This window comes from Pithys albifrons, chromosome 2 (assembly GCF_047495875.1).
Source record: "Pithys albifrons albifrons isolate INPA30051 chromosome 2, PitAlb_v1, whole genome shotgun sequence".
NCBI classification, from domain to species: domain Eukaryota; kingdom Metazoa; phylum Chordata; class Aves; order Passeriformes; family Thamnophilidae; genus Pithys; species Pithys albifrons.
Genome location: NC_092459.1, coordinates 118,194,193 through 118,220,179, shown reverse-complemented (window position 1 = coordinate 118,220,179; position 25,987 = coordinate 118,194,193). Strand labels below are relative to the sequence as shown.

General features: G+C 53.5%; 2 protein-coding genes and 1 long non-coding RNA gene across 4 annotated transcripts in view; 2 read left to right on the top strand and 1 right to left on the bottom strand.

The window, feature by feature from the left end:
- Positions 1-18,732, top strand: part of KIZ (kizuna centrosomal protein) — a 31,277-nt gene extending 12,545 nt beyond the window's left edge. Inside the window, exons 7-13 of the mRNA XM_071582019.1 lie at positions 1,075-1,109; positions 3,934-4,274; positions 5,013-5,166; positions 6,120-6,185; positions 10,070-10,169; positions 16,954-16,997; positions 18,511-18,732. Coding sequence (XP_071438120.1) covers positions 1,075-1,109; positions 3,934-4,274; positions 5,013-5,166; positions 6,120-6,185; positions 10,070-10,169; positions 16,954-16,997; positions 18,511-18,614 — 844 coding nt within the window. The 3' untranslated portion in view covers positions 18,615-18,732. The remainder of the gene's footprint in view (positions 1-1,074; positions 1,110-3,933; positions 4,275-5,012; positions 5,167-6,119; positions 6,186-10,069; positions 10,170-16,953; positions 16,998-18,510) is intronic.
- Positions 18,733-19,346: 614 nt separating this feature from the next.
- On the bottom strand, positions 19,347-22,322 carry LOC139668146 (uncharacterized). Of its 2 annotated transcripts, XR_011696984.1 has the most exons (3): positions 21,423-22,322; positions 21,163-21,297; positions 19,347-20,354 (listed from the first exon to the last, which is right to left on the bottom strand). It is a non-coding gene; the product is annotated as an uncharacterized lncRNA (long non-coding RNA). The 2 variants fall into 2 exon arrangements; XR_011696983.1 differs by lacking the exon at positions 21,423-22,322 and having other exon boundaries at positions 21,163-21,397.
- Positions 22,323-23,038: 716 nt separating this feature from the next.
- Positions 23,039-25,987, top strand: part of XRN2 (5'-3' exoribonuclease 2) — a 39,110-nt gene continuing 36,161 nt past the window's right edge. Inside the window, exon 1 of the mRNA XM_071547581.1 lies at positions 23,039-23,185. Coding sequence (XP_071403682.1) covers positions 23,111-23,185 — 75 coding nt within the window. The 5' untranslated portion in view covers positions 23,039-23,110. The remainder of the gene's footprint in view (positions 23,186-25,987) is intronic.

The following is a 25,987-nucleotide window of genomic DNA, read 5'->3' as shown; positions in this document are numbered from 1 at the left end:
GTTGGTTCAACTTTTGGCTGTTTTTTTTGGAAATAGAACAAGGGAAAGAACAAGGAGAGAGCGGTGCAGCCCCATAGCGTGTCCTCTGCTGCTGTGGTAGTGGTGGGGCTTTATGGCCAGGGCTGCAGTGCCACAGTGTCTGACACTGGTGGGGCTCTATGGCCAGGGCTGCAGTGCCACAGTGTCTGACACTGGTGGGGCTCTATGGCCAGGGCTGCAGTGCCACAGTGTCTGACATTGCCGGGGCTGCAGTGCCACAGTGTCTGCAGTGCCACAGTGTCTGCAGTGCCACAGTATCTGCAGTGCCACAGCATCGCTGTAACTTCCACCACAGCTGCATTTTCAGCCCCGCAACGCCCTCATGAGACAGGGAGGTGCATCCCCATCCCAGCAGGGGCATGCCCACCATGGGATGGTCCCCAGGACTGGCCCTGGTCCCTCCCCCTGTCCTGTGCCAACCACTGTCACCTCTTTTGGGGTCCCCACAGGGTTTTTAATGGGACACCAGGCAGTGACCACATATAAGGGAAGCCAGTGCTTTTACCCCTGGAGAACAACTGCTCCTGGAGAACCAATTCTCTTCACTGGCCAGTTGGTTGAGTTTTTCCATCTTGGTTGTTTGCAGCTTTTAAATCTGTTTAATGCATCTATTCCTCCGACGTTCCTGGGCATGTCGTGACGTCAGGATTGGTTTGTGTGTTAACAGATGACAGCTGAGCAGAAACAGACACTTCTGTAACTTTATCATTTCCCATTTGCATCAGGCTGTTGTTCGCTATGGAAACATCGTCTAATTTACATGTAAATAGCTTTTACCCAGGGTTTCCTTTGTCTCCCACCTGTTAATGACGGCGGTGCTGGGGGAGTGCCGGTGTCTACCGCAGTTTAACCTTGTGTGCTGGCCCTGGTGAGGCCTCGCTGTTCCTCGCTGATGAGAGTCTGGCAGCCCAGGGCAATGACACACAGGGTGTCAGGGCTGGCTTTGTCCCCGGGGCACGGCGGGGACAGCCAAGCCGAGAGCTGCCCTTGCTCAAGGCTGTGGAAGTGGGAGCACCACGCTGGCTGTTCCTGCAGAAAACATACAGATTTTAATTTGTTTGATATGAAAGGTAAAAGGCAGATAAACTGGCAGGAGTGGAGGATTTCGTGGAGGGAGGAGCAGTTGTTCCCTTCTTGTGCTTATGATCAGGTGTGATTTCCAAGGCACCCAAAATTCAATGTGCTCACTCGAGCCTTGCAAAAAAAATAATGAGCTCAAAAACGTGTCAAAAAGCTTCCAAGTGATTTTTGCATGAATTTCAATTGTGTGAGCTACACAAACTATGCAAATGCAGCATTCTTTGCTTAGAGTATACAGGAATAATTCCAGCCCCTGTGGTTTTCTCTTGTGAAATTCCTCTAATAGCTGAAGAAATGTGCTGAAATTATGCCAGACTTTGCATATTTGTTGTCAAAATACCTGTATCTTGGCCTCTCAGCTGCAGCAGTGTCACTGCTGTGGCATCCAAAGGAAGCACCTTTCCCTCACCTGGTGCATTGGGGCCGTTTGTGCACCTTGGGTGAATTATCTGAACCAAGTACAAAGAATGGCCTCGAGAGGAGAAGAGACCAGAGCTGACTCGAGGCAAAACAAAATCCTTCTTGTGTGCCATGAAGTCAAAAGTTTCCTAGGAGCAAATGCTTCTCATGTCTTACTGCAGAGATACCAGTTTGTGGTTTGGGAGTTTTGGGGTATTTTTCCCCACATTTAAGTGTTGGCAGGTCGTGTGTTACCTCTGGATGGGTTCAGCCCCGTTCCCAGGTGCCTTTCCCAGGTGAGGGATCTGCCAACACGGGGATGTTTTCACACCCAGACCCACGTGAGAGCCCGGGCTGTGTTTCCTGCTCAGCAGCCCCTCAGCGTGCAGGGCCTTGTTGGGCTTGTGAGGGCGTTTGGACTCCCCTCCCTTCAGCTCCAGCCCTCGGTGGGATCTGCTGAGCCGAGGGGAAAGGCTCAGTGTCCCCTTCCCATTCCTTACAGCACCCAGCCCTTTCTTTGAGGGCTTAAACCCGCGGGGTGGGCGGTGGGGGAGAGGGGCTCTGAGAATTAGTGTGCAGAAAGATGATGACTATTTTAAGGCTTGTGCTGAGGGGGTGGAAAAAGGCAGAGCTTATGCCAGCGCTGCTTCAGCTGCATTGAGGAGGACTTAGCACAGATGGATTGTGCATTACAAAATGTAACACATAATTCAAGCTGTCAGCTTAATCAGACTGTTTCCAGGAAGCAACCTGTAAAAGAGAAGGACCTCTTGTTTGCTGACCTCTGATCCGTAGCCTGCTGCAGATTGTCATACATTTTGTTTTTCTTTATGTTGGTGTCCCTTCCTTCCCCTTCCCTTTTTATTATTGTATCCCTCTCGAGTGGCACCCTGGAAGGACCACCCAGCGGGAGGAAAACAATGGGAAACGAGCCGGCCGCTGGAATACAGGGTTTGTAAGGCTGAGGGAAAAGAGAAAGCACTGTTTAACTGCCTATGTGATCTCCCCGGTATTGTTTTGCTTATTAAATGTCTAGGAAACTCGACTAAAGGCACGGCAGCTCCCACTTAATTGTTCACTGTTGCCCAACACCGCGATGGGAAGCACAACTTCGGGTACAGCTCAACAGGAGGGAGAAAACGATGCAAGTTTTTGTGCTCGGAGCTGCTCGCCCGGGGGAATGAGCCGGGGGTGACTGTGGAGACGTGTCAGCCCCTGCACATGGCAGGGGAACAAAACTGCTCTGCCCCAGCCGGGGTGTTCTCGCCGGGGCAGCCCCGGGTGGGAGCCCCACAAAGCACAGCCGGGCCCTGAATAGCCATTTACACCCCTGGCCCGAGATTAGCCGCTGCTTTGTTTCAGTGGTTAAGTCCTCATTTGCATCATTATAGAGGTGCAGCCTCATCAAAACCGCTCTGAGGTCCCCGGGCAGTCCCCATACCTGTAGGTGGTCACCAGATTTGTTTCGATTGTGGAGGTGAAGGAATTAAACTGCTCGGCACAGGGGGAATTTCCATGTGGCATCCCAGCCCGGGCTGGTTTTATGCTGCTTGCTTTGCTCACACGCTTTTTATTTTGTCTTCCCCCCCATTCCTACAGAGCTCAAGCGACGCGGGTTTTGCTGTTTGCGAAGCTCTGAGGAGCGTGTTTGTTTTTCCAAGGGCTGCGGTGGGAATACATTTCCTACCCCTGTGCTCCTCGGTCCGGGGGATGCTGGCAGGGAAATGCAGCACCCCAGGGCCTTCCCAGCCAGTCCTTCTGTGGTCTGCAACGCAAGTCTTGGGCACGTGTACAGGGAATACACTTTTAAGAAGTAATTTTATTTTTCTGTGAGGAGGCAGAAGATGCATGTGGGCTTTAAAACCAACAAATTGCAGTTATTCAAAATTTTTTTTCCTATGTATATGCCACAAGAACAAGCAAGATTTTTTTATGGTCTCTGTAACACAGGAATGAAAACAATTTCCATTCTGCCTTGCTTGGCTCCTGTCTGGACGTCCCTGTTCAGGGTCTGCGGTGCTCAAATGTGGCAGGATTGGGCACTCCGAGCACTGAAGGAAAGGAGGGGCTCTCTGCCCATACCTGGCTCTCACACCTTCCAGCACTAATACCTTGTTGTGTCTCCAGAGTGGTTTCTTAGGGACAAACACTTGTGGAGTTAATTGGAATTCGCTCCTCTGTGAAACTTCACTGGAGCAACTGGAAAAACAAACATCTTTAGCAAACATGGTTGAGGTATTGGGATTTTCTACTTAAAGGAAACCTTTCTTTTTTTACCCCCCTTTTTCCTTTTTATTCTTTCTGAGTGAAAAACAGGCCTGGGGCAATGGGTGCCCAGCTGTGCCCCATGGAGTGAGTGAGGCCCCAGGGCTGGGACAGGGATGCAGGAAAAGTGAGATGTGTCTGGATCCTGAGCTCAGGACAGGGACAAACATGACAATGATGCTCACAGGTCCCCCCTGCTCATCTTCCCCACACTTGCAGAAGTCACAAGTGGCTTCTTAGAGCTTCCACTTAGAGCATTTTTGAAAGAAAAAGTGGGAATTAAGGACCGAGTGTGTGTTGACCCACTTGTCAGCCCCGTGAGTGCCACAAGGGTGGGGGTCCCGCTGACGGTGCTGTGTTTGTTCCTCAGGGACACTTGCCTGGGGCACCGTGTCCTGCCCCTGGAACAGCCCCGGGCCCAGCCCCCACAGGGAGTGGCAGAGGTGTCTGACAACCTGCTGGCTTCGGGCGAGGAGGCACAGGACAGCCAGGTGGGCACCTGCACCTTAGGATACCTATTTTGGGCCCATGTTGGGGACTTCTTTCTCTGAGGGCTTCAGGGTGTTCTGGGAGCCCCACTGGGAGATGGGGCTGCACAGCTGGGCTGGAGGGGAGGGTGCAGAAGGGCCTTTGAGCTCCCAGTGTCTGTCAGCTCCACCCCTGTCAGCACCCTGGTCCATAGAGGGTTGGTGATGACCAGCAACAGGTTCACCTTCTCCAGCACTTTCAGCATCTCCCCTGCTCCAGTGGCCCACAGTCTGCCCACCCTCCTTGTCTCTGACCACTGAATTATGTCTGTGTTCTGTTCTCTTCTAACTCAGTCTCAGATCAATGGGGAGGGAGCAGATGCAGGACAATAAAATTTTCTCATGAATCCAACATGTTCTGGCTCAAAGCTCTTCCACACTCTCAGGCCAGAACGAACTAAATCAGTTACAAAACCTGGAGTTCTCTGAGGTTTGTCCTCAGCACCAGAGGCTTATTGTGTTGTTAAACAACTGTTTGCTAAACATCCAGTTAGAGCAAAAACAGAGTAGATTTCACAGAGTGAAATCCCTATTTTGTGTCCCAAAATAAACACCAGAGGAACACTCTGCGAGTAAGGCAGTTTAACATCTAACAGAACCCCCTGGAAACAGATCCCACTGGGCAGTGCAGAGCGGCCCAAGGGTGCAACGCTGGGGGTGGAGGATAACGGGCTGTGGCTCTTTTTGTTTGTAATGCTGCAGGCTCTGCCGGAGCTGAGAGAGAATCTCCCGGGAGAGCCCGGGGACAGGTCACCTGTCCAGGGTGAGGAGTCGTCCTGCAGCTTTTCATCGGCCCCGGCAGAGGGCAGGGAAGGGGAGCAGGCGGGACACACTGCCCGGGACTCTGGAGAACCAGGTAAGGCTGGCCCGGGGCCAGGCTGTGCCATAGTCCCTGCTCTGGACATGGGGGTGCCCTACCCAAACCCACAGGGGGCTGTGCTGTTGCCACTGGCGAGTTAATGTGGACTTGTAAGAGATTTGGGGGATTTTCCTGAGTATCTCAGTATGGCTTGTCATTCTGGTTACTTGCCAAAGGATGCCTGTGGTGGTGGGTTTTTCTGCAGGAGTTGAAAGGCCAAGCCCTGTGTCACTATAAAACTGATCTGGGGGTGTGCTTGTTTACAAAACATCTGTTTAGGAACTGGGGGATGCATTTACTGCCTTTTGTTAAAAAGCCAGACTGCAGGAGATAGTGTCAAAAATGAAAGGGTTCATGGTGGGGAAAGTGTGCAGGGCCATTTCCCAGCTCAGGAGGGGAAGGTGCCTGGGAGAACCCAGGTAATTTCTTTAGCCAAGGAAGGAACATGTCAGTCCAGTGCTGGCAGCTCACTGGCTCTGCTCTCCCAGCATCCCTTCCCTCCGAGCCTGGGCACAGACAGGCAGTTGGGCTGCTCTTTGCACAGCAAACACAAACACGCTGCTTCAGGTCTCCTACTTTCACGTGCCTTTGATCTGCAGAGGTGGCACAGCCTTTGGTTTCAGCTGATTCCCACAGTGGGTCTGATCCACGCTGGGCAGGAGCACAGCCTGGCTGTGGGTTGGTTGTCTCCCAAATCCCATCAGCTCTTCAGCTCCTGAAGACGTTTGCTTGGCTTGTCCTTCTCTGGGGAAGCTGCAGAGAGGCAGAGCCGCGGTGGTGTGAGGCAAGTTCCCAGAGGGCACCTCTTTTAAGAGCAGTAATGGATAGTTTAGATCAATAAACAAGAGATAACAAAAGTGAGAAATTAAAGGGAGTAGGACTTAAAAGCAAACAAAGCAGTGTGATGGCTGCACTTTGAAATGGTTTCATTGTGGCCTGTTCACATCCAGGAGTCACAAGCTCGTGTGAAGACCAGAGCGAGGAGGAAAGCACAGAGGAAAAGATTCCTATTACAGGTAAAAGGGATGGCTGCATATTAACCTCGGGTGCAGCACTGAACCTGATTAGATACTCCAGACACGCTGTTCAGGCTGCAGGGCGACTCACAGGGAGGGAATTCAGCCGCTGCTCACTGAGCTCAAAGATTAAACGTCAGATCAGAACGGCCTCGCTCACAGTGGCACAAACCAGGGTGGAGACCAACAGGGCCTGGTTAATTCTCTGTGACTGTGGTGCACATTTAAGGGTGTGACTGTCCTGTGGTGGAGCCCTGGGGCCGGTGTTGGTGTTACAGGGTCAGTCTCCACGGGGAAGATCCAGCAATTCTATGGCAAACTGCAGATGTTTCTGGTTTGGGGCTGTCCTCTGGTAATTGACTGTGGATCAGGAGAACAAGGTGGGGCAGAGCCCTGCTGGGTGGGAGCTGTGGCAGTGCCAGCCCAGAGCTCTGCCTGGACCTCCTGTACCAAAACCACCTGATAACACCGAATTTTGGCCCCTAAGGTTTTACCCAGCTGTGCTGTCTGCCTGCCCAGCTCCCTCACACTGGTGTTTGGCCACGCAGGTGCTGGTGCAGGTGTGTCCTCAGCTACTTCTGCAGTGCCTGCCAGGGCTCCCTCCAGCCAGTAATCCCAAGGAGAATTCCAGCTCCCAAGTTTAGATCTCTGTAGCTGCCAATGGGTTTGGTTTGCTGCTCCCCACTCTGAATTTTATGACTTGCCAGTCCTGGTTTTAGCTACTATTTTGCCTGTGAGTGTGTCAGGGAATTCTCTGTTGTGGATTTTCCTGCCAGGGACCCCACAGGACTGTTCATGTCAGCCAAGAGTCAAGTCTGATGATCATCCCCTTCCCAACTGTCTCCTGACTGTCTTACAGAACAGACATGCAAATATAGATGCCTTCTATGTGTACAAATGGCAAGAAACTCCTTACCCAAACCCGGCAACTCCAGTTTAAACCCTCCCTTCTGCAGGTGCTGTATCTGCTGTTCTGCAGCCACCTTGTCCCCAGGCATGAGTCTCCTCACACCTCACTTGAAAGCCAAGTTATCCCTTTCAGACACGATTCATCTTTAGCCCATGATCTTCTCTGGGCTCCTTGTTCTCCTCCCACTCCTCTCCCTGCCCGTCAGCTGCTCCTTCCCATTTATCATCATCATTTGCTGTGGCCCCAGAGCTCTGAAGTTTTCTGTGCCTAAAATAGAAGCCACATCTCTGTGTTGGCTTTTGGGCTCAAACAACTCGTTCAGGGTTTTAGATGAGCTGATATTTGATGTCCATCCTTACATGATTATTTTGCTGTACAACTTTTTCTCTGCTTAAGGGCTACAAATTTGGTTGGTTTTTTTTCATTATTTGCTGAGTTCTTGAGACTTTGGTTTGAAACACCAAAAGCCTTTTGGGGCTTTGGGGTTTGATGGAGTTCACTGTGAGGTGCACTTCTGAGTTTTGGGTTATTTTTCTTTTGTTTCTGTTACATAAGAAGAGAACTCAAATGTTTATTTACTTTAATATTCCCCAGAAGTATTTGGATTGGTTCTTTAATGCCTGTAGGGGAGAAAAGAGGTGGCTGTGGGGAAGAGGCTTTAGAGCCTGGGATGTTCCTCAGAGACAGCCTGGGCTGGTAACTGGAACTACAGGTGGAGAACTGACCTCACCTGGAGCCTCTCCAGAGGCTTGGGCTGGAAGATCCACTGAGCACTTCCCATCTGGAGCAGGGCAGGAGAGACCTTTAAACCCCCATGGTTGGCTGGGGATGTGGGGACAGCATAAACCAGAGCACAAGGATGGTTTTGTTCCCAGAGCCCTGTCCAGAGCTGGTGGAAGGCCATGCAGGGATAACAGGCTTTAGAAGGATCATATCTGGTGGCTGATAACAGCAATCTCCTTTGATAGCAGGTTGTGTGAGGATACAGGGGATATCTGGGCTCCTTCTCATCTCCTCCATGGAGGCTTTGTTTTTTATCAGGGAAGACATGCAAAAGAAATTGTTCAGCTCTTTGGCTGTTCCTGAGGTAGGTGAATAATGTGAGATTAAAAAGGATAAAATCCATTATTTCTTGTTTTGCTGGATGACTGTTTAAGAGTCTCATTTATGAGTAGGAAATTGCTGATTTTATTGAAGGGGCAGGATTGTTAAATCTTTAACAAAACCAGATTCTCTCTCTCTCCTTCATTTATGTCTCTGATTTGAACAGATGTTAAGGCTGTAGAGGATCTGAATAAAAATGGTGTGACTGCTCCACTCGTTGGGCTTTGCTTTCACAACAACTTGAATGTCACCCTCCAGCTACTGTCCAGGTGTAAAATATCCAGGATAGGAATAAGGAGGAAGAGCCTCTTAAGAAGACAAAATTAGCCCTTTTTTGTGTATCATAAGGGAATATGCCAGAGCACAAACCCGATTCTGCTTCCCTTTTTAGGTCCCTGTTAATGAGCCAATAATCCTGCCCCCACTTCTCCCACACCCACCTGTCCTTTCCAGTGAGGTCCGTTGAGCTGGAGGCTCCAGCTGCAGGGAGGGCTTGAACACGGGTTTTGAGAGAGAGAATGCCATGAGCTGGCACCTTCCAGGGCTCTGGTGTGCTGGGAATGTTTCTGGGAGGAGGAGCAGCACCAGCCCATCCCAGGCTGGACAGATGTGTTTCTGGAGCTGAGATGGGGCAGAGCTGGTGGTTTGCACTGAGGCCCTTTGCTTCCAGCTCTCCTTCCCACAGGGAGCAACCATGTCCCCCTCAGCTCTGAGCTGCCTGCAGGACATCCCTGTGATGGTCTCAGCAGGTCTGTGCACATGGACAGCATGAGAAGGGGACAGGGTGGGTCCTCTTTTTCCGTTCTCTTTTCCCCACCCCTTCCTGATTTCTCTGTTCTGCCCCTTCCCGAGCTGGGCAGTGTCTGCCCCTCCTTGTTGGGAGTGTCTGAAGCAGAGCAGGATTTGTGCTGCTGCAGTCCAAGTGCAGACTGGGAATGTGCACGGCCAGTTGGGAAATGGAGTGTCCAAGGTGGACAGAAATTGTCCTGTGTTGAGATGGCACTGGTGACAAGGGGGTTTGGTTGTTATTTCAGTGCTATGTGTGTGTGTATCTATCTATCTATCTATCTATCTATCTGTGCAAATTAGGTTTTTAAAGTGGGATTTGTGCTTGAGCATCTTGTGCTTTGGAAACAAATGCAAAGATGAACAATTGTCCAACTCTAGGGAATGAATCCATGTTCTTCTTCCTTTTTATTTTAAATAAATCTTTATAGAATGGAAATGAGATACACAGAGTGAGGGGAAAGGGAAGAAAGCAAAGTGTGGATAAAATGCTTTGAAATAGTTGTTTGTTTGACCTTTTAAGTAATAAAAATCCCCAGACTTGTGTCTAATTCAATCTATATTGAATTTATTATTGTATTGAGTTTATTTACTAATTGTCTAATAATTTGTCTAACTCAAGGGAATGGTTGAAAACACTGAGGTATCAAATAATATTGAAAGAACTGTAACATTCCAAAATAATCTACATTTCATGGGAAGGAGAACAAAAATAACCTCACTTCTGAGTAAAGTAAATGGGAACTTCTGAATTAAAAAAGGAGTAGAAAGACTCCAGAATTCCTTCAAGTTTTGCTTAGAGCTGCCACAATCCAAAACAGCTCTGAAGAGGAGCTCTGTGTTTGCTCCTTTTCCTAAAATGAGGTAGAAAGGTGCAAGACTTTCCCACTTGGGAAGAAATTCCCATCCCAACGTTGTTGCTTTGGAGGGAATGTTATTTTTGGGAGCAGACACTGGAAGCAGCTCCCACCGCTCACACCACGCCCTTCCAGCCATCCCTTGGGAAACCACAGCCAGTCTGTGAGCCGTGGTGGGATCCAGCTGTTGGGATTGGAGTGTTTATATTCCTGTGTTTGCTGTGCAGGTCGGGACCTTGGTGATGACCATTCCAAAGCAAATGACAGCCAGGACATGCACTCAGAAAGCAGCTCCTCATCGGATGGAGTAGTTCTTCCCTTCTCCAGGTAAGGCTGTTTGACCTGTATGTTGGAAAAGCTTCTGTAGCAGGAGAAACACTGACAGCAAATGAGCAGAGCTCCCATTACCTTATTTTTTTCTTCACCTGATCCTGGATTACAGTTTCTATTTATGTAATAGAACACCTTAGGAACTGTCTGTGCCAGAGCCAGGTGTTTGTCTGGTGGCTGCTGTTCCTCCTTAAGGCTCAGCTGATCCCAGTGAGCCACAGGGAGTGTCCAGCTGCTTTCAGTGCCAGCTCAGGGCAGGACAGGGAGGGACAAGAGAGGGGCAGCCAGGGACAAAGTGTGTGGGCACTGAGGAGCTGAGTTCCCACTCTGTGTCTGAGGTGTAAACCAGGCGTAGCTGATAATGCTTCCTGTGGCTCACAGGGGTTTATATTTAATGCTGGGTGTTTATAATGTGCCTTTCTTGCTTCAGAGGGTGTTAATTAACCTGAAGGGTGCAGGGTGTGCTGGTTTTATTAAAAAAAGTGAAAAAAGTAGGTCTGTGTGTGTTCGCCTTTGGGTCCATGGGCAGGGCTGTCAGGTGCTTCTCGTGCTCAGCACAGGACAGGGATCAAAGCAGTACTTGGGAAGCAGCAGAAATTGGGGATCGTGCAGCGGACTCCTGGAATGCTGGTCAGGCTCTCGGCCCTCCCCTGCCCCTGTTAGAACAGCCCAGCCCGTGGGAGCTGTGGCTGCACCAGGAAACTGCCGGGAATATCCCTGGGGAAGAGACTGCAGAGCCCTCGGGCACATCATGAACTCCTGTGCCCGGGACATGGAGCTTCCTGGAGGGTTTTTAGGCTGCTGGGAGTGAGGCCAGTTCCAATTCTGGTGTTAAACTGACAGTGTTTCTGTAATTCAAGCTCAGTAAATACGGGCTGCAACCCAACACTGATGAATGGTGTTCCTGCTTTTGTGTGGGATTAGTTCCTACCATCTCAGGGTCAACTTTTTTCTCTTTTTTTATATTTTTTGGAGCTATGAGAATGATGTTCCAAATTGTCCTACCTTACCTGCCATGAAATGCAAGGGTGTTCCTATAGATAAGTTTTTGAAATGTTAAATTTTAGCCCTTCCCTGAGGCCTGGGACATCAGGAAGAGCAGGATCAGGCCCTGAGAACTTGCTTACAGGATCACTGCAGCTGAACAAAATGTGTAATTTTAAACGAAATGATTTTAAAAACACCTCTCCAAGTGCCATCCCCACTGCTGCTGCAGTGCTGGCTAATGGTGCCTCCAGCCACTTCTGCCTTGATCAGATGCTGTGCATTTTTTCTGCTGTAGTTTTTTTTCAAATTCCTGTTTGTGACAGATCTGAAATCATTCCCTCTGCCCTGTAATTTCAGGCCTCTCGGTGCTCAGCAGCAGCACGCTCCGTGCACTGATGTGTGATGATGATGCTGCTTTAGAAAAAGAGTGTAATAAATCTCTTACAGTGGCTTAGAGTTAGTTTTTCTAAATGGCCCCAAACCAGCGCAGCTTTCCCAGCACAGGGTTTGGGAGCAGCCCCTGCCTTTGGACACCCGGCCCCGGCTCCGCGGGGCTGGAGAGCGGCAGAAGGAGGGAGGAAGAGGGAGAGAGGTTTGCAAGCCAGGCCGTGCCGGTGCCTCGGCCCTGCAGCCACTCCTCGGGCTTTATTGCTTTCACAAGTGGTCTCAAACCCACTACTTGAGAATAAACATCCCTGCGAGCTCGGCCGTGGCACTTTATAAATTCTCCTTTGCCGCGTTTTGTCACTGAGCTGATGAGTGACCCCAGCGCAGACCCCGCCGGACCGGGATAAAAACCCCGGCTCTCTGATGTCCCCCAGACAATAATTATCATGTGCCAGTTAAGCCCAAACTACAGCTGAGGGATTTTACTTTAAAGCGGAGGCTCGGGCGCAAAAATGCATTTATAGCTCTTTGTCTGGCACCTCATTATGTGTGGGCCTGATTCATTAAGTAATTGGTTTGCAGTTGTTTACATGAGTATTAAGGCTTTCTATTCAGCAGCCTTTGAGATACACATTGTGCAAATGTTGCATGTTATGAATGCGGAATGAGGGGCCGGGGCCCGGCCCTATTGGCTAAACACTGCGCGCTGTTGAAAAGCAAGAGAAAGACATTGGGTGCTGCTTTGCATAGCAATGACTTTCTTAATAAGCTTTACAGATTGATACACACAAGCTATAAAAGATGCAAAGAGATACTCTTAGCACATTTATCCATGCTCGTTTCACTATTATGGGCCTGGAGAAGGGAAGAATTGAGGGCTTTCATACTCGGGTTTTCAGTGCGTGTCTTCAGTGCATGAGACTTAATAGAATCCGATGTTTATTGTATTATAAATCATGGGGAAGTAGGCAGATCTGCAACAGTTTATTATTAAAGATTCTTTCAATGTAAATCTTTTTCTGCCATTGTATTTCCTACAGCAAAATCATTTTGTGGTTGAGTGGGGATGAAAGGCATAATGTACGACGGAGTGAGTCTTAATAGGAAGCTGCTCTCCGAGTAAAGACCACTTGTTCCCTTTTGTTCGCTGGTGCATGCCAGAGCTTCCTCTTCTCTGCAAACACCGCGGCTCTCCCTCCAGCCGCAGAGCTGCTTGGCCCTGGCCCCCTCTGCTTTACCGAGGGAGCATTTCCACACACGGAGATGCACCTTTGCTTGGGAACATCAGCGAGCTGCAGCAGGGGAGAGGCGGCAAAGCCCACAGGCCTTGGGGGAGAAGGTGCCAAAGTCAGGGCCGAGCTGGCGGCGAGCGCGGGCGGGTGGGCAGCGACGTGTGTGGCATTCCGGCGGCTGTCGCGATGGATGCAGCCAGTGGAGGTCACTCGCTTTCTGGGAATTCCCCATTTCGGATGCAAGCAGTTGATTTTGCTTGGGCTTGTTTGGGCTGGCTTGTTTCAAAATAATCTGGAGATTAAAGATGCGTTATCAGCTGAGGACCAAAGCACGGTTTGGATTTGTCAGGACACCGACATGGTGTGAAGTATTTTAAGCTGTGATTACTCTGCTGGAAGGGTGCAGGGCGGTCTCTGAGGGCTGGTTTTCAGCTGAAAGCCGCTGCTGCCCAACACAGATGTAGTGACATGCAAATAGAAGTTGGCAGAGCCGAATTCATCTCTTCATTATCTCGGGGCGATGTTCAGCGTGGCCCGTTGGCTTTGGCCATCGGGGGGCACTCGGGCTCTGTGCATGCCTGGCCTCCCCCTTCCCAAACCAATCCTCACACGGAACACTTTGCTTTTCTCTGAGGAGAGATCCCACAGGTTTGGGGCTGGGAGTGCTCAGGAGATGCACAAACATGTTCCTACTGGAAGTACGGGGACAGTGGCACCGTGTGGGTCTGGATTCCTGGGAGATGCACCCACAAACCAGCCAGGATCTGATTGTTTCATCCCCCTGACTTACTCTCAGTTGTCAAGTAGCTTCTCTTCAGAAGCTGACTGAGAGAATTCCAGCACCATTTTCCACTGTTACGGCTGTTTCTGTGAGCTTTGTTTCCTTCCCCTGAACGCCCAGCTTTGCAGAGACAGAGATGCTGCCGTGGTGATGCTCTGCCAGGTTTGTGGGGAGAGGCACCAACATCTGCCCACCGAGCACAGTGGGTTTTTGGCAGTGCCTCTGCTCCCCTGCACAGCTCCCTCACAGTGCTGTGAGGTGTCTTTGTGTTAGTGGGGTTTTTCATTTCAGCCTGCTGGATCTAAACAGAGAATGGTCTTAGACACAGCTCGATAGAAATCTCTGTGTCCTAAAATAAAGGTCATCCTCCTTGCACTGTAATTACTGAAATTCAATATTATTACTCCAGTTCCAGTGTGATGAATGGACTTTTGAGTCAATACTGACTCTGTAATGTGTGTAGTATGTGTACCGTATATACTTGGCTTTCTAGGGCAGGGAAATCAGTTTGGCATTTGGGATTTCCCAGATTTTTTGGGTGTCTTTTTGTTTTCACTTGACTCTAAAACACAGAGGTTCAACAGGTGCTGTAGCAAAAAGATACTCAGGCCAAAGTAAACATTTTCTGATGTTTTCCAGCGAGCCCCCTCAATTAACTTGGCTCTCGTTGTCCTGATATTTTCTTCTTAATTTTCCTTATGGAGGAAAAAGTATTTCCTTGGAGTTTTTTCATTTCTTACTCTTGCAGCATCTTCAATACAAAAAGCTGTTTCATCGGAGAAATGGAGAGATTAAAAAGCCCTTTGAAGTGAAACTGGTTTGGGTTTTTTCTTTGTTGGAGCCTGGGTTGGGTTTGGAATTATTTTCGGGAAGGAGGAGATGTGTAAATGGGTATCGGAGGGTCAGGCCAGGGGATTAGTGGAGGCGGAGGACGGGCGTTGCTCCGTTTATAGCCCGGACGTTCCGTTGGCGGTGGGGTCTGTGTGTCATTGTGTGCTCGCTGAGTGCAGCTGCTGGGCGAGGGAGAGGTGCTGCTGCATCTCCCCAGCTTTGTCCAGCGCTGCAGCCTTAAGGCCAGAATCCACTCCCTGTGACCCAGCCCTCTGGCAGCGTTTGCAGGCTTGGTTTGGGGAGCTGCCGTTTCCCACATGGTCTTTCTGATGTCCTTGCTGCACTTTCCGTATCTCCGTGGCATTTCCCTGCGCCAGCAGCTCTCCTGCCAAGCCTTTGCTGACTCCCTGTTCCCCATCTCCCTGGGGATGGCTGTGCCGTGCCAGTGCCCACCTCCAGGCTGTCTGGGGAGTGAAGCCCCCATTCTACATGTGGATTAGCCCTGGGAGGATGAGCCCCAGAGAATGGATGGTGTTTGGTAGGACACCAATATCTGTCTCTCCCCTTTCCTGCCAGCTTTGACCTTTTCCTTCCTGGGAAGCTGGCGTGGCAGTGGGAAGGTCTTCAGAGCTTCCTCCAGCCATGGTGGTCCTCCTCCATCAGGTGGGACTGGAGGACCAGACCCCTGCACTGGTGGTCCCTGGTGGTCCCTGGCTGGGTGTTGGGCCTGGGCCCAAATCACTGACCCTGCTGGTGTTTATTCTGGGATTGACCTACGGAGAGAAGTGGGACAAAAAGCCCCTCCTGGCATGGCTGGATAACAGAACTCAGGTGCTCCCTCCCCAGCAGTGGGCCAGGATGTGGCGGTGGCTGCTGCTGCTGCCTGGTGTCCTCCTCCCTGGGCACTTGGAGCCAAAACTGTCACAGGGGGCACCTCACCAGCTGCAGCTCTGCAACACGTGGCGTTTTCCTTCCACACCCAGGGGAGAACAGCACAGCCTCTGAGCACATTTTTGTGGGCTAGGCCTGGGAAACATGGAGCAGCTCCGGGGAATGTGGAGTGTCAGGAGGTATCAGCAAAGATAGCAAGAGTTTGGGGTGTTCAGCAGAATCAGCCCAGAGGCTTCAAGTACTGACTGGAAATTCGTCGAGGGACTGTCTTTGAAGGAGAAGTCAGGGTGTAAGGCAGCAGTGTGGGGTTTGGCTCAGAATAAAAGGGAAAGGGGTTGGGAGGCTGTGCTAAAGGAACACTGGAGAAACATTTGGAGCCTGACACTTTATAGGCTGTTACTGAGTAAGTTAATAATTAGTTACATCGCTCTGAGTACTTTACTAGTGCTGTCACTTGGGACTGGCACTTCCGCCTTGGTTGGGCATCGTGGTGGAACCTGGGCTGTGTTTAATGTTCTGGGAATTTCTGTCTGCAGAGAGGGAGCCTGTGTGCCAGTGGCACTCACAGCCTGAGGAGCAGGAATGGGATTTGAGCTTTCTCTGGGTTAAAAGTGGCCGCACACTGGTAGCTGCAGCATGTGAAACTTCCCCTGCTCTACGTGTGGCTTTCCAGCTGCAATCCCAAACTCTGACTGGATACCAGGGTGTAACACAAGCAAGGAGTCATCCCTGCTTTCTGTTGCCTCCTTCACAAATGCCTCTACAGTAGTGGAGTATTTGTAACTCCCCCCTTTAAGTGCTTCTGTATTGGTTGCCACATTTCAACATAAACCACAGCAAATTGCAGGACATGTCTAAGAGCTGAGTGAGTCCTGTTGGGGCCGTGGATGCAACTTCCAACTGCACCTTCACACTGGTTTATATTTCACTGCTTGGCCCAGTGATGTCCCAGATCTCTCCTATTTGATCTTCCTTATTAAAATCAGCTGAAGGTTTATTTTTAGGGCTTCTTGCAGGGCTGTTGCTGTAACAGTTAATTCTCCCCTGTCGTTGCCCCCCTGTGATTATTCCACAGCCCCAACACAATGCACGCGCTGCACACAAAAGATCAAAATGATTCCAGCTTGTTTGAGAGATTCAAAAGGGGCTGTGATGCTCCAGACACAAGAGCAGCCATTTAGCAGAGCAGGCTCGGGCTGCACACACATCAAGGTGGATCAAAGGCAGCAGGGACTGCACATGTCCCCGGGGCCGGGACAGCGGGAAGGGGAATCGCACGGGGACGGAGGAGGCACCGGCAGGAAGGGCAGGGAGGAGGTGCAGCAGCATCACTGCGGTGCTTTTCTATTTGTTTGGATTCTCTTTACATACTTTGCATGCTCCGAAAGGCTGCAAAAGCTCGACAGGGCCCTGCTGCTTTGTGTCTTTATTCAGTGCTGGTGTAAACATGTGCTGTTACCTGGGAATGACTCCAGGATAGCTGGACCAATGTCCTGGCTGCATGTGGAGTTCACCACCTTTTAGGTGAAGAAATCCTTGATAAAACAGTTACTTAAAAAAAATTACAAAAGTTGCTGACATTTTTTTTAAACCGTCTCACAGTATTTTTTAAAAGGTCACTTAAATTCTTTTAATCTGTGGCATTGTGCTGATTATTTGAAATCTTTTACAGGAATGAAACGCAGAAGGAAAGGGTAACTGCCATAAAATCCAAAGGTAAGGGACAAGCGTTGTATTACTGAAAATCAGTGTCCTGTGTAATTTATATTGTAAAAATCCTGCTAGAGCTACATTATGGAGATGGGAAAGTGTGGAATTTCCCTGCCTCAACACAGGAGTCAGCAGGGAGCTGAGGAGGACAAATTCCAGGACAGAGAGGAGCTGTTTGTGGTGAGGGTGCTGTGGAAGGAGTTTGGGTCTTTGCTGCAGGGTTTAATCAAATGACTGTGAACAGCAGGTGGGAGGGAACCAGGAGAAACCTGAGATTTCCTTGGTTTTCCCTGTGACATGGGGCTGCAGCAGGATGTTTTTTTCTGTGGCCAGACTGCTTTTGTTCTGAATTGGTGTCTGGGCCCTGTGTGTTTTCACTCCCCACACATTCCAGATGTCCCTTTTACCCACCCCAAAGCCCCGTGGGGTCTGCAGACCCCTCTAGCAGAGCCTCCTGCAGCACTTGGAGCCCTTGGCCCAGGGCCCTCTCCAGCTGCTTGGCAGGAGTGACACAGTAGTTTTAGGGGTGTGGCACTGAACCGGGGTGTGGATGTCCCCAGCCATGGCTGCTGTGGTGCCACTCGGAAGGCCCTCAGGTGCCCTGCCCCTCTCCTTTCCCACTCAGTGCCAGAGGGAGCGTGGGGTCACTCTGCTGTTCCCAGCACAGTGCAGGATGTGGCCCAGGGGCCGGCACGGAGGATGAAAGATGCAGCTGCTGCATTTGTAGTTAAGGTGTTTGTGGGGCTGGTGCCATCAGGGCCACCAAAGGTGTGTGCAGTGCCTCAGGCACAGCTGCAGTGTGTGTGTGAGTGGGACAGCCTTCCACCCCCCTGTCTGAGGCCTGGCCCTCATTCCACACTGCCTTTGGACAGCCAGCAGCCTCTGGATGGTGGGGAACAGAAAGCACAGCTCTGCCAGCCACTGCAGCCTTGACTTCACGTGCCACACTTCCCACTGTGTTTGATCTGTGGGTCAAATGAATTTACATATTGAGAAATCTCTTGGGCACTCTGAATTGCAATGGGATTCTGGTGATGTCAGTGAAGGGGTTTGCCAACTCCCAGAGTGCTGGTTAGAGCCACGTGCTCTGGTTGAGATCAGGCCTGCCTGGTCTGATCTGATCTCAAAGTGGTGATTTTTCCCCTGTGACGTCACTGCTGTTTTTGTGCCAACTCTGTGATGTCATGGGCCACTGGTGACTTCAGTGCAGGGTCAAGTAGTGGGAGAAAGGGGAAGAGAATAGACAAAGCTGCAATTCAGGCAGCAGCTGGTCAAGTAAATTGCTTGGAGTGGAAATGTTCTCCCCAGCTACCTTGAGACACAATGGAGTGGGAGCACTGAATGAACCCGCTGTCCGGGCGCAGCCGCTCTGCCCAGACACAGCTGGGGCTGGGGGCTTCAAACTGCCCCTCCCGTGCCAGCCCCGGGGCCTGGGGAGGGCTGTCCAGTGCCCATGTCTGTGACAGTGGCATCCCCATGGAAAGGTGTCCCATCTGCTGTTCTGTGTCCCCAACCGCAGCATTCTGGGGCGAGTCCGAGGACAGCAGCTCCGAGCTGGAGGCTGCCTTGCGCCCGCAGACCCACAGCGCTGGCTCGGGAGACTTTGATGACTTCTATGATTAGGATGCCCCTGCTGGCTTTGGGGAAGAGACAAACAGTGTTGTCCTGTGTGCCCTGGGCTGAAGAGCTGCTCATCACCTCATGGGCAAAGAAAATGTAAATACCAAATAAACATGATGGGTCCTTTACACTGTGTGTGTGCTCTCTCTGACCTGCTCTGGCAGTAACTCTGCCCTGAGAGAATCCTCTCCTGAGACTCGTCTGCATCCCAATGTGTTTGCACTCCAGAGCCAGGCGTGGTTTGGAAAGCAGCAGACAGGCATTGTGGGTGTGCAGACAGGCACTGCTGGGGCGGGCTGGCATGTTTGATCTTTATCTTATGCAACAGATCAAGAAAAAGAAATGCATAAAATGTCCATTTGTAATTCAGCACATTTTGGAACAGCAGCATTTACATGTGGAGAGCCCCAGTGCTTTCCTGCTTTTCCCTGCTTTGTGAAATCCACGCTGGCGTTGCTGTGTGGACATCACAGTAATTGGATGACTCTAGGAGCCTCATGCATTTTTAATTTTCTTCTTTTCATTCCTTTTATCTAAAATTAAGTTCATTAAACATGAGATTTTCTTTCGAAGGGAGAAACCAGGGGACATATTAAAAGAAAAACTGTTCATCATGACGACAAGTTCAAAAGCAGAAAAGAGCACCCCAATTAAACTGCTCTGTGCTGCAGCCCCACATCTCCTCACACAGCCACCAATCTCTGCACTCCCTCCCTCAAAAACAACTTAAAAACAGTAATAATATCAAATTTAATAAAACCGCATAGGCTCAGAGCTTAATAGTTTGAAATAATGTCTTGCTGAGGGCTTGGAAATGAGCAGAGATCCTTGGTACAGCCAGCTGGTGGGTTACAGTCCAGTGTTGGTGAGGGTGCAGCCTGGAACAATCTGGGAATTGGGCAGTCAGCTGCACCAAGGATGGAGCTGGGTGAGTGTGGGTGAGGTTTTCCCTTGTGCACTGCGGGCTCAGTGTTGCCCCAGAGAACTGAACTGGCTGAACCCAGCACATGAGGGCTTGGGTGTCATCACTCCTCACTGCCTTGTCCTGATCATCCCTAAATCCTGCTGACTCACTCTGGGTGTCCTACCCATCTGCTACGTGCCAGCTCCCCAGCATCCCACCACAGCCAGACTGTAGCCAGGGGATGGCTCAGGGAATGCCAGCCCGTGGTTCAGGTGGAACAGTCTCTCCAGCAGCCTGTGCTGCCATGTGGCATTGCCTCAGCTCTGCAGTGCCTGTGCAGTGTTGAGCTCTCCCTGAGTGATCCCCGGCTGTTGATGTCAGCCCACTGCGTGTCAGCTGGCATGACACAGTCTGGGGTTCCTGTCCCTCAGTCCGGCTCAGCCGCACACACAGGTGACAGGTGACAGGTGACAGACGGCAGCGGGAGCTCCGCGGGCAATCTCTGCTCTCGGCGTCGCAGCGACAGCCGAGTTCCTCCGCAGCATTAGTGATGATACTTATTGTGCACGGACTCATTAGATGCAGAACACCCTGCCAGTCAACTCTGCTGTGCTCCTTCACAGCTGTCACGCCGCAGCTGACGGTGACGGACAGGGGGCCTGGGATCAATCCAGCCCAGCAGATTTCCATCGGCACGCCACTCATCTCCAGAACATCCCCTAACAGGAAGCCTTCCCTGTCCCTGCCGCTCCGTGTGCTGTCCATGGACACACAGCTCCGAGGTGGGCTGGGCTGTGCCCCTGCACAGCTGCTGATGCCTCGACCAGCTTCTCAAGGAGCTGTTTGTTGCAGTATTAATTTTTGCAGCACTTGTTTACCCAAGTAATTATAAGATAAGACGATGGCGTTTCATTTGCGTCCGCCAGCCTTCTGTTTTGTTTGGCATTATCAGAAAAACAACTGATTGCCCATCAATACAAACCAAATGTTAATGCTAAGCTGCTGTACTCTGTGCAAAATTCTAGGAGGAGAAGCACTACAATAGGAAGCTTCAATCAGGGAATGTTTTGTAAGGAACAGATAAAGGACAATCTTTAGCTGATACCACAGGTGTGGTGCCACTACAAAGTTTCTGGGGAAATTTATTCAAGTCACAGATTTTATTGAGAGGAACGACAACAGAAAACGGCTTAACAACAGCCAAGTGAGGATAAGAATAATGAGAGACACAACTCTGGGTTAATTTGTTCTACAGAGAATTAGCCCAGTACCAAAGTTCCCCTCCGCTCCCCAAATCGGTGGCGTTGACTCAGCAAGCACTGCTGAGATTTTGTTAATTTTGTTAATGATTCCTGGGCTGCTTTCCCTGTCCTCGGCCCTGTCCCTGCCCTGCTGGCGGAGCTGCTGTGCGGCGCCGGGACACGGCGGAGTGCAGAGCCTGCCTCCTGTTAATCCCCTGTAATTCCCCCAGGTTTAATTCCATTTCAGCACCGTCAAACTGCCACAAATTAATGGTGTTTGCTTATGCCACGGGCAGAGTGAGGGACGGGCTGGGAGCCTCGTGCTGCCACCACAGATCCCACCCCTCAGAGGGCACCGAGCAGCCGTGCCCACACCACTCCAACATGTGGGATGTGTCAAAATTACCTTAAATCGGGATGCTCCTTGATGGACATTATGATCTTTGTGCACTTTCAGGCCTGATCAGCAGGAAAGGGGCCGTGGTGGGCAGGACGGGCAGCAGCTGCTTCCCTCAGGCAAGGACATCCAGGCACCGCCAAGCTTTAGGGATACAGTAAATCAAGATGTTAACGTCTGCTCTATGCACACATTGTTAACTGGGCAAAATCCTCCAGGTCTGTGTATCCTACAGCTGAACTATGCCTGTTAGGATACTGAAATCACACCTGCGGGTCAGAAAGACCCTGCCCGGGTGGAACCCTTTCCCTGAGGGTGCAGAGAGGCCGCTGGGCTTGTGTGTCCTGTGCGGAAACTGCAGCTCCTGGGAAGGTGCTGCCCCTGGATTTCCGTGTGTGGATGTGCCGGGTTTGTGGCACACGCTGGGATCAACAATCCCTGTCTGGAAAGCAGCCCCAGGCCTGTCAGGGCTGTGCTGCCCGGGCTGGTGCCGAGGGCTCCGGGGAGCGGATTTGTCCCGTCAAACTGCTCCTTTAATGCTCTAAACGAGTTGTCCCACCGGAGCCTCAGCCGAGCCGCAGGGCTGCGCTCGGGCTGTGCCTTCCCCTCAGGGTGTCACTGCCGTGCCCGCAGGCCTGGCTTGTCCCTGCGGCTGTGCCTGCGGCGCCCCGGGGCCCTCTCTGGACCTACATGGACCCCTCACAGTGCCCCGGCCCTTCTCTGGGCCCTCCCGGTCCCTTCTGTGCCCTCAGGACCCTCCCGGTCCCTCCTGGAGCTCTCCCGCTCCTCCGGTGCCTCCAGACCCCTCCTCATCCCCGCCGGTCCCCCCTGTGCCCTCAGGACCCTCCCGGTCCCTCCTGGAGCTCTCCCGGTCCCTCAGGCCCCTCCGTGTCCCTGCCGGACCCTCCTGTGCCCTCAGACTCCGCCCGGTCCCTCAGGCCCCTGCCTGTCCCTGCCGGTCCCTCCGGTGCCCTCAGCCCCTCCCGCTCCCCCCTGTGCCCTCAGGACTGTGCCGGTCCCTCCTGGAGCTCTCCCGGCTCCTCCCCGTCCCCTCTGTGCCCTCAGACGCCTCCCGGTCCTCTCAGGACCGTGCCGGTCCTTCCTGGAGCTCTCCCGGCCCCTCCCGGTCCCCTCTGTGCCCTCAGGCCCCTCCCCGGTCCCCTCAGAACTGTGCCGGTCCCTCCTGGAGCTCTCCCGGCTTCTCCCGGTCCCCGCCGTGCCCTCAGCCCGCCCCAGTCCCCTCTGTGCCCTCAGGCCCTCCCGGGTGCCCTCAGCCCGCCCCGGTCCCCTCTGTGCCCTCAGGCCCTCCCCGGTGCCCTCAGCCCGCCCCGTTCCCCTCTGTGCCCTCAGGCCCTCCCGGGTGCCCTCAGCCCGCCCCGGTCCCCTCTGTGCCCTCAGGCCCTCCCCGGTGCCCTCAGCCCGCCCCGGTCCCCTCTGTGCCCTCAGACCCCTCCCCGGTGCCCTCAGCCTACCCCGGTCCCCGCTGTGCCCTCAAGCTCCTCCCTGGTCCCCTCAGGACTGTGCCGGTCCCTCCTGGAGCTCTCCCGGCCCCTCCCGGTCCCGCTGTGCCCTCAGGCCCCTCCCCGGTGCCCTCAGCCCGCCCCGGTCCCCTCTGTGCCCTCAGGCCCTCCCCGGTGCCCTCAGCCCACCCCGGTCCCCGCTGTGCCCTCAAGCCCCTCCCTGGTCCCCTCAGGACTGTGCCGGTCCCTCCTGGAGCTCTCCCGGCTCCTCCCGGTCCCCTCTGTGCCCTCAGACCCCTCCCCGGTGCCCTCAGCCCGCCCCGGTCCCCTCTGTGCCCTCAGACCCCTCCCCGGTGCCCTCAGCCCGCCCCGGTCCCCGCCGTGCCCTCAGCCCGCCCCCAGCATGGCGGCGCTGGCCGCGCCCCCCGCGCTGCCGTCCCGGCGTGCCCCGCGCGGCGCGGCCCCGGAAGCGCGGGCGGAGAGGCCGCGGAGCCGCCATGGGGGTCCCCGCGTTCTTCCGCTGGCTCAGCCGCAAGTACCCCTCCATCATCGTCAACTGCATCGAGGAGAAGGTGAGACCCGCGCCCCGGGACCCGCGGGGCGGCGGCGGGACCGGCCGGGCCCAGCGGCACCCCCGGAGCGCAGCGCCCGCGCCTCTGTGTGTGTTTGTTTGTTTGTTTTCAGTGGTTTGCTTTGAGTGGGTGTGTGGGGGGATCTGGGCTTGGTCTGGGGAGTTTTGGGGTTAATTTGCGGAGGGGTTTTGGACTTTTGGTCCCGCTGGAACCGGCCTCGGTGCCGGGGTTATCCAAGGGCCTCGGTTGTTTACACTCCACGTGTGTGAGTGGAGGAATGGGCACAGGGAGCAGGGAATGGGCACAGGGAACCGGGAATGGGAACAGGGAACCGGGAGTGGGCACAGGGAGCAGGGAGTGGGCTCCTGGAGCGGGGAATGGGCACATGGAACCGGGAGTGGGCTCCTGGAGCGGGGAGTGGGCACAGGGAACCGGGAATGGGCTCCTGGAGCGGGGAGTGGGCAGAGGGAGCAGGGAATGGGCACAGGGAATGGGCTCCTGAAGCGGGGAGTGGGCACAGGGAACAGGGAATGGGCACAGGGAACCGGGAGTGGGCTCCTGGAGCGGGGAACGGGCACAGGGAACAGGGAACGGGCACAGGGAACCGGGAACGGGCACAGGGAACCGGGAGTGGGCTCCTGGAGCGGGGAGTGGGCTCCTGGAGCGGGGAGTGGGCTCCTGGAGCGGGGAGTGGGCTCCTGGAGCGGGGAGTGGGCTCCTGGAGCGGGGAGTGGGCTCCTGGAGCGGGGAGTGGGCGCAGGGAATGGGCTCCTGGAGCGGGGAGTGGGCGCAGGGAGCGGGGAATGGGAGCAGGGAGTGGGCACAGGGAGCGGGGAATGGGCACAGGGAATGGGCACAGGGAGCGGGGAATGGGCACAGGGAATGGGCTCCTGGAGCGGGGAGTGGGCGCAGGGAACCGGGAATGGGCTCCTGGAGCGGGGAGTGGGCACAGGGAGCGGGGAGTGGGCACAGGGAGCGGGGAGTGGGCACAGGGAGCGGGGAGTGGGCTCCTGGAGCGGGGAGTGGGCTCCTGGAGCGGGGAGTGGGCACAGGGAGCAGGGAGTGGGCACAGCGAATGGGCTCCTGGAGCGGGGAGTGGGCACAGGGAGCGGGGAATGGGCTCCTGGAGCGGGGAATGGGCACAGGGAGCAGGGAGTGGGCACAGGGAGCAGGGAATGGGTACAGCGAATGGGCTCCTGGAGCGGGGAGTGGGCGCAGGGAACAGGGAATGGGCTCCTGGAGAAGGGAATGGGCACAGGGAACAGGGAGTGGGCGTCTGGAGCAAGGAATGGGCTCCTGGAACCGGGAGTGGGCTCCTGGAGAAGGGAATGGGCACAGGGAACCGGGAGTGGGCTCCTGGAGAAGGGAATGGGCACAGGGAACCGGGAAATGGGCTCCTGGAGCAAGGAATGGGCACAGGGAACCGGGAAATGGGCTCCTGGAGCAAGGAATGGGCACAGGGAACCGGGAAATGGGCTCCTGGAGCGGGGAGTGGGCACAGGGAACCGGGAAATGGGCTCCTGGAGCAAGGAATGGGCACAGGGAACCGGGAAATGGGCTCCTGGAGCGGGGAGTGGGCACAGGGAGCAGGCAATGGACTCCTGCAGAAAGGAATGGGAACAGGGAATGGGCTCCTGGAGAAGGGAGTGGGCATCTGGAGCAACGAATGGGCACAGGGAACAGGGAATGGACACAGGGGACAGGGAGTGGGCTCCTGGAGCGGGGAGTGGGCACAGAGAACAGGGGGAATGGGCACAGGGAATGGCTCCTGGAGCAGGGAGTGGGCACAGGGAAGAGGAAATGGGAGAACGGGAAACGTGGAGCACACAGTCGGGTTTCTCCCACGATGTTCGAGTGTCCCGCCCGTTCCCTGGAATTCCAGCCCTTCCCGGCGCGGGGGCTCTGCTATTGTGCAGCCTTGGGCAGGATTTGTGGCCGTGTTTGGAGACGCTTGGGTTGAGCAGGAGCGGCAGGGATGCTGTGTGCTGTTTCTTGTATGTTCTGCATAGTCCCTGCTTTCCCAGCTTTCCTGGGAAGCTGCAGCAGCTTCGGGACTTGCTGGAAGCACAAGTTCAGCTGCCTGGCTCGGGAAGAGTGAGGAAGTGCAAAGGACAGAATTAGAAACTACTTGTGGGTCTGGAAGCTCCTCAGCCCCCCCCAGGAGCTCCCTGTTTGCAGGCCCAGCATTGCCGGGATCCTGCTGGGGATGTGGGATCGGGAAAGGCGGTGCCAGCACCCGAGAGAGGGCAGGAATGGGACACTGGGGAAGGAACTGGGCTGTCCCCTGGAGCTGCAGGGGGTTGGTGGGATGTGGAACCACGTCCTGGTGTGCACATGCAGTCTCTGCTTCCCGGGGCTCCTCATGCCTGAGTAACTCCCAGCTGGGGCATTGTCGGGTCTTACTCTTCATTTTATTAGTTTCCAGCTTCCTGCTTTACTCTGGGCTTTGTTTTTTGGAATACCCCCCCAAAGCCAGGACATCATGCTGCATCCAAGACTCAGAACAAGTCTGTGCTTGGGCTCTGTAACCCTGAGCAGCCTCAGGGGTTCTGTCCCATTGCTGCTCTCTCCTTGTACAGAGAAACCTCTCCTGCCCAAACACGGAGCTGACTTTTCCAGAGACATCTCTAAAGTCTGGCATTCCATGGCAGCAGCAGGTGCTTCTGGGGAAGGCTCAGCCCCTCCTCGCTGCTGGATCTCCCAGGTGCCTTTCTAGGCAGTACCACAGCTGAAATGATGTTTGTTTCCATGTTTTTCCTAGCCTGGCTCCTCGGGGCACATCCCTGCAGCCCTGGGAATGCT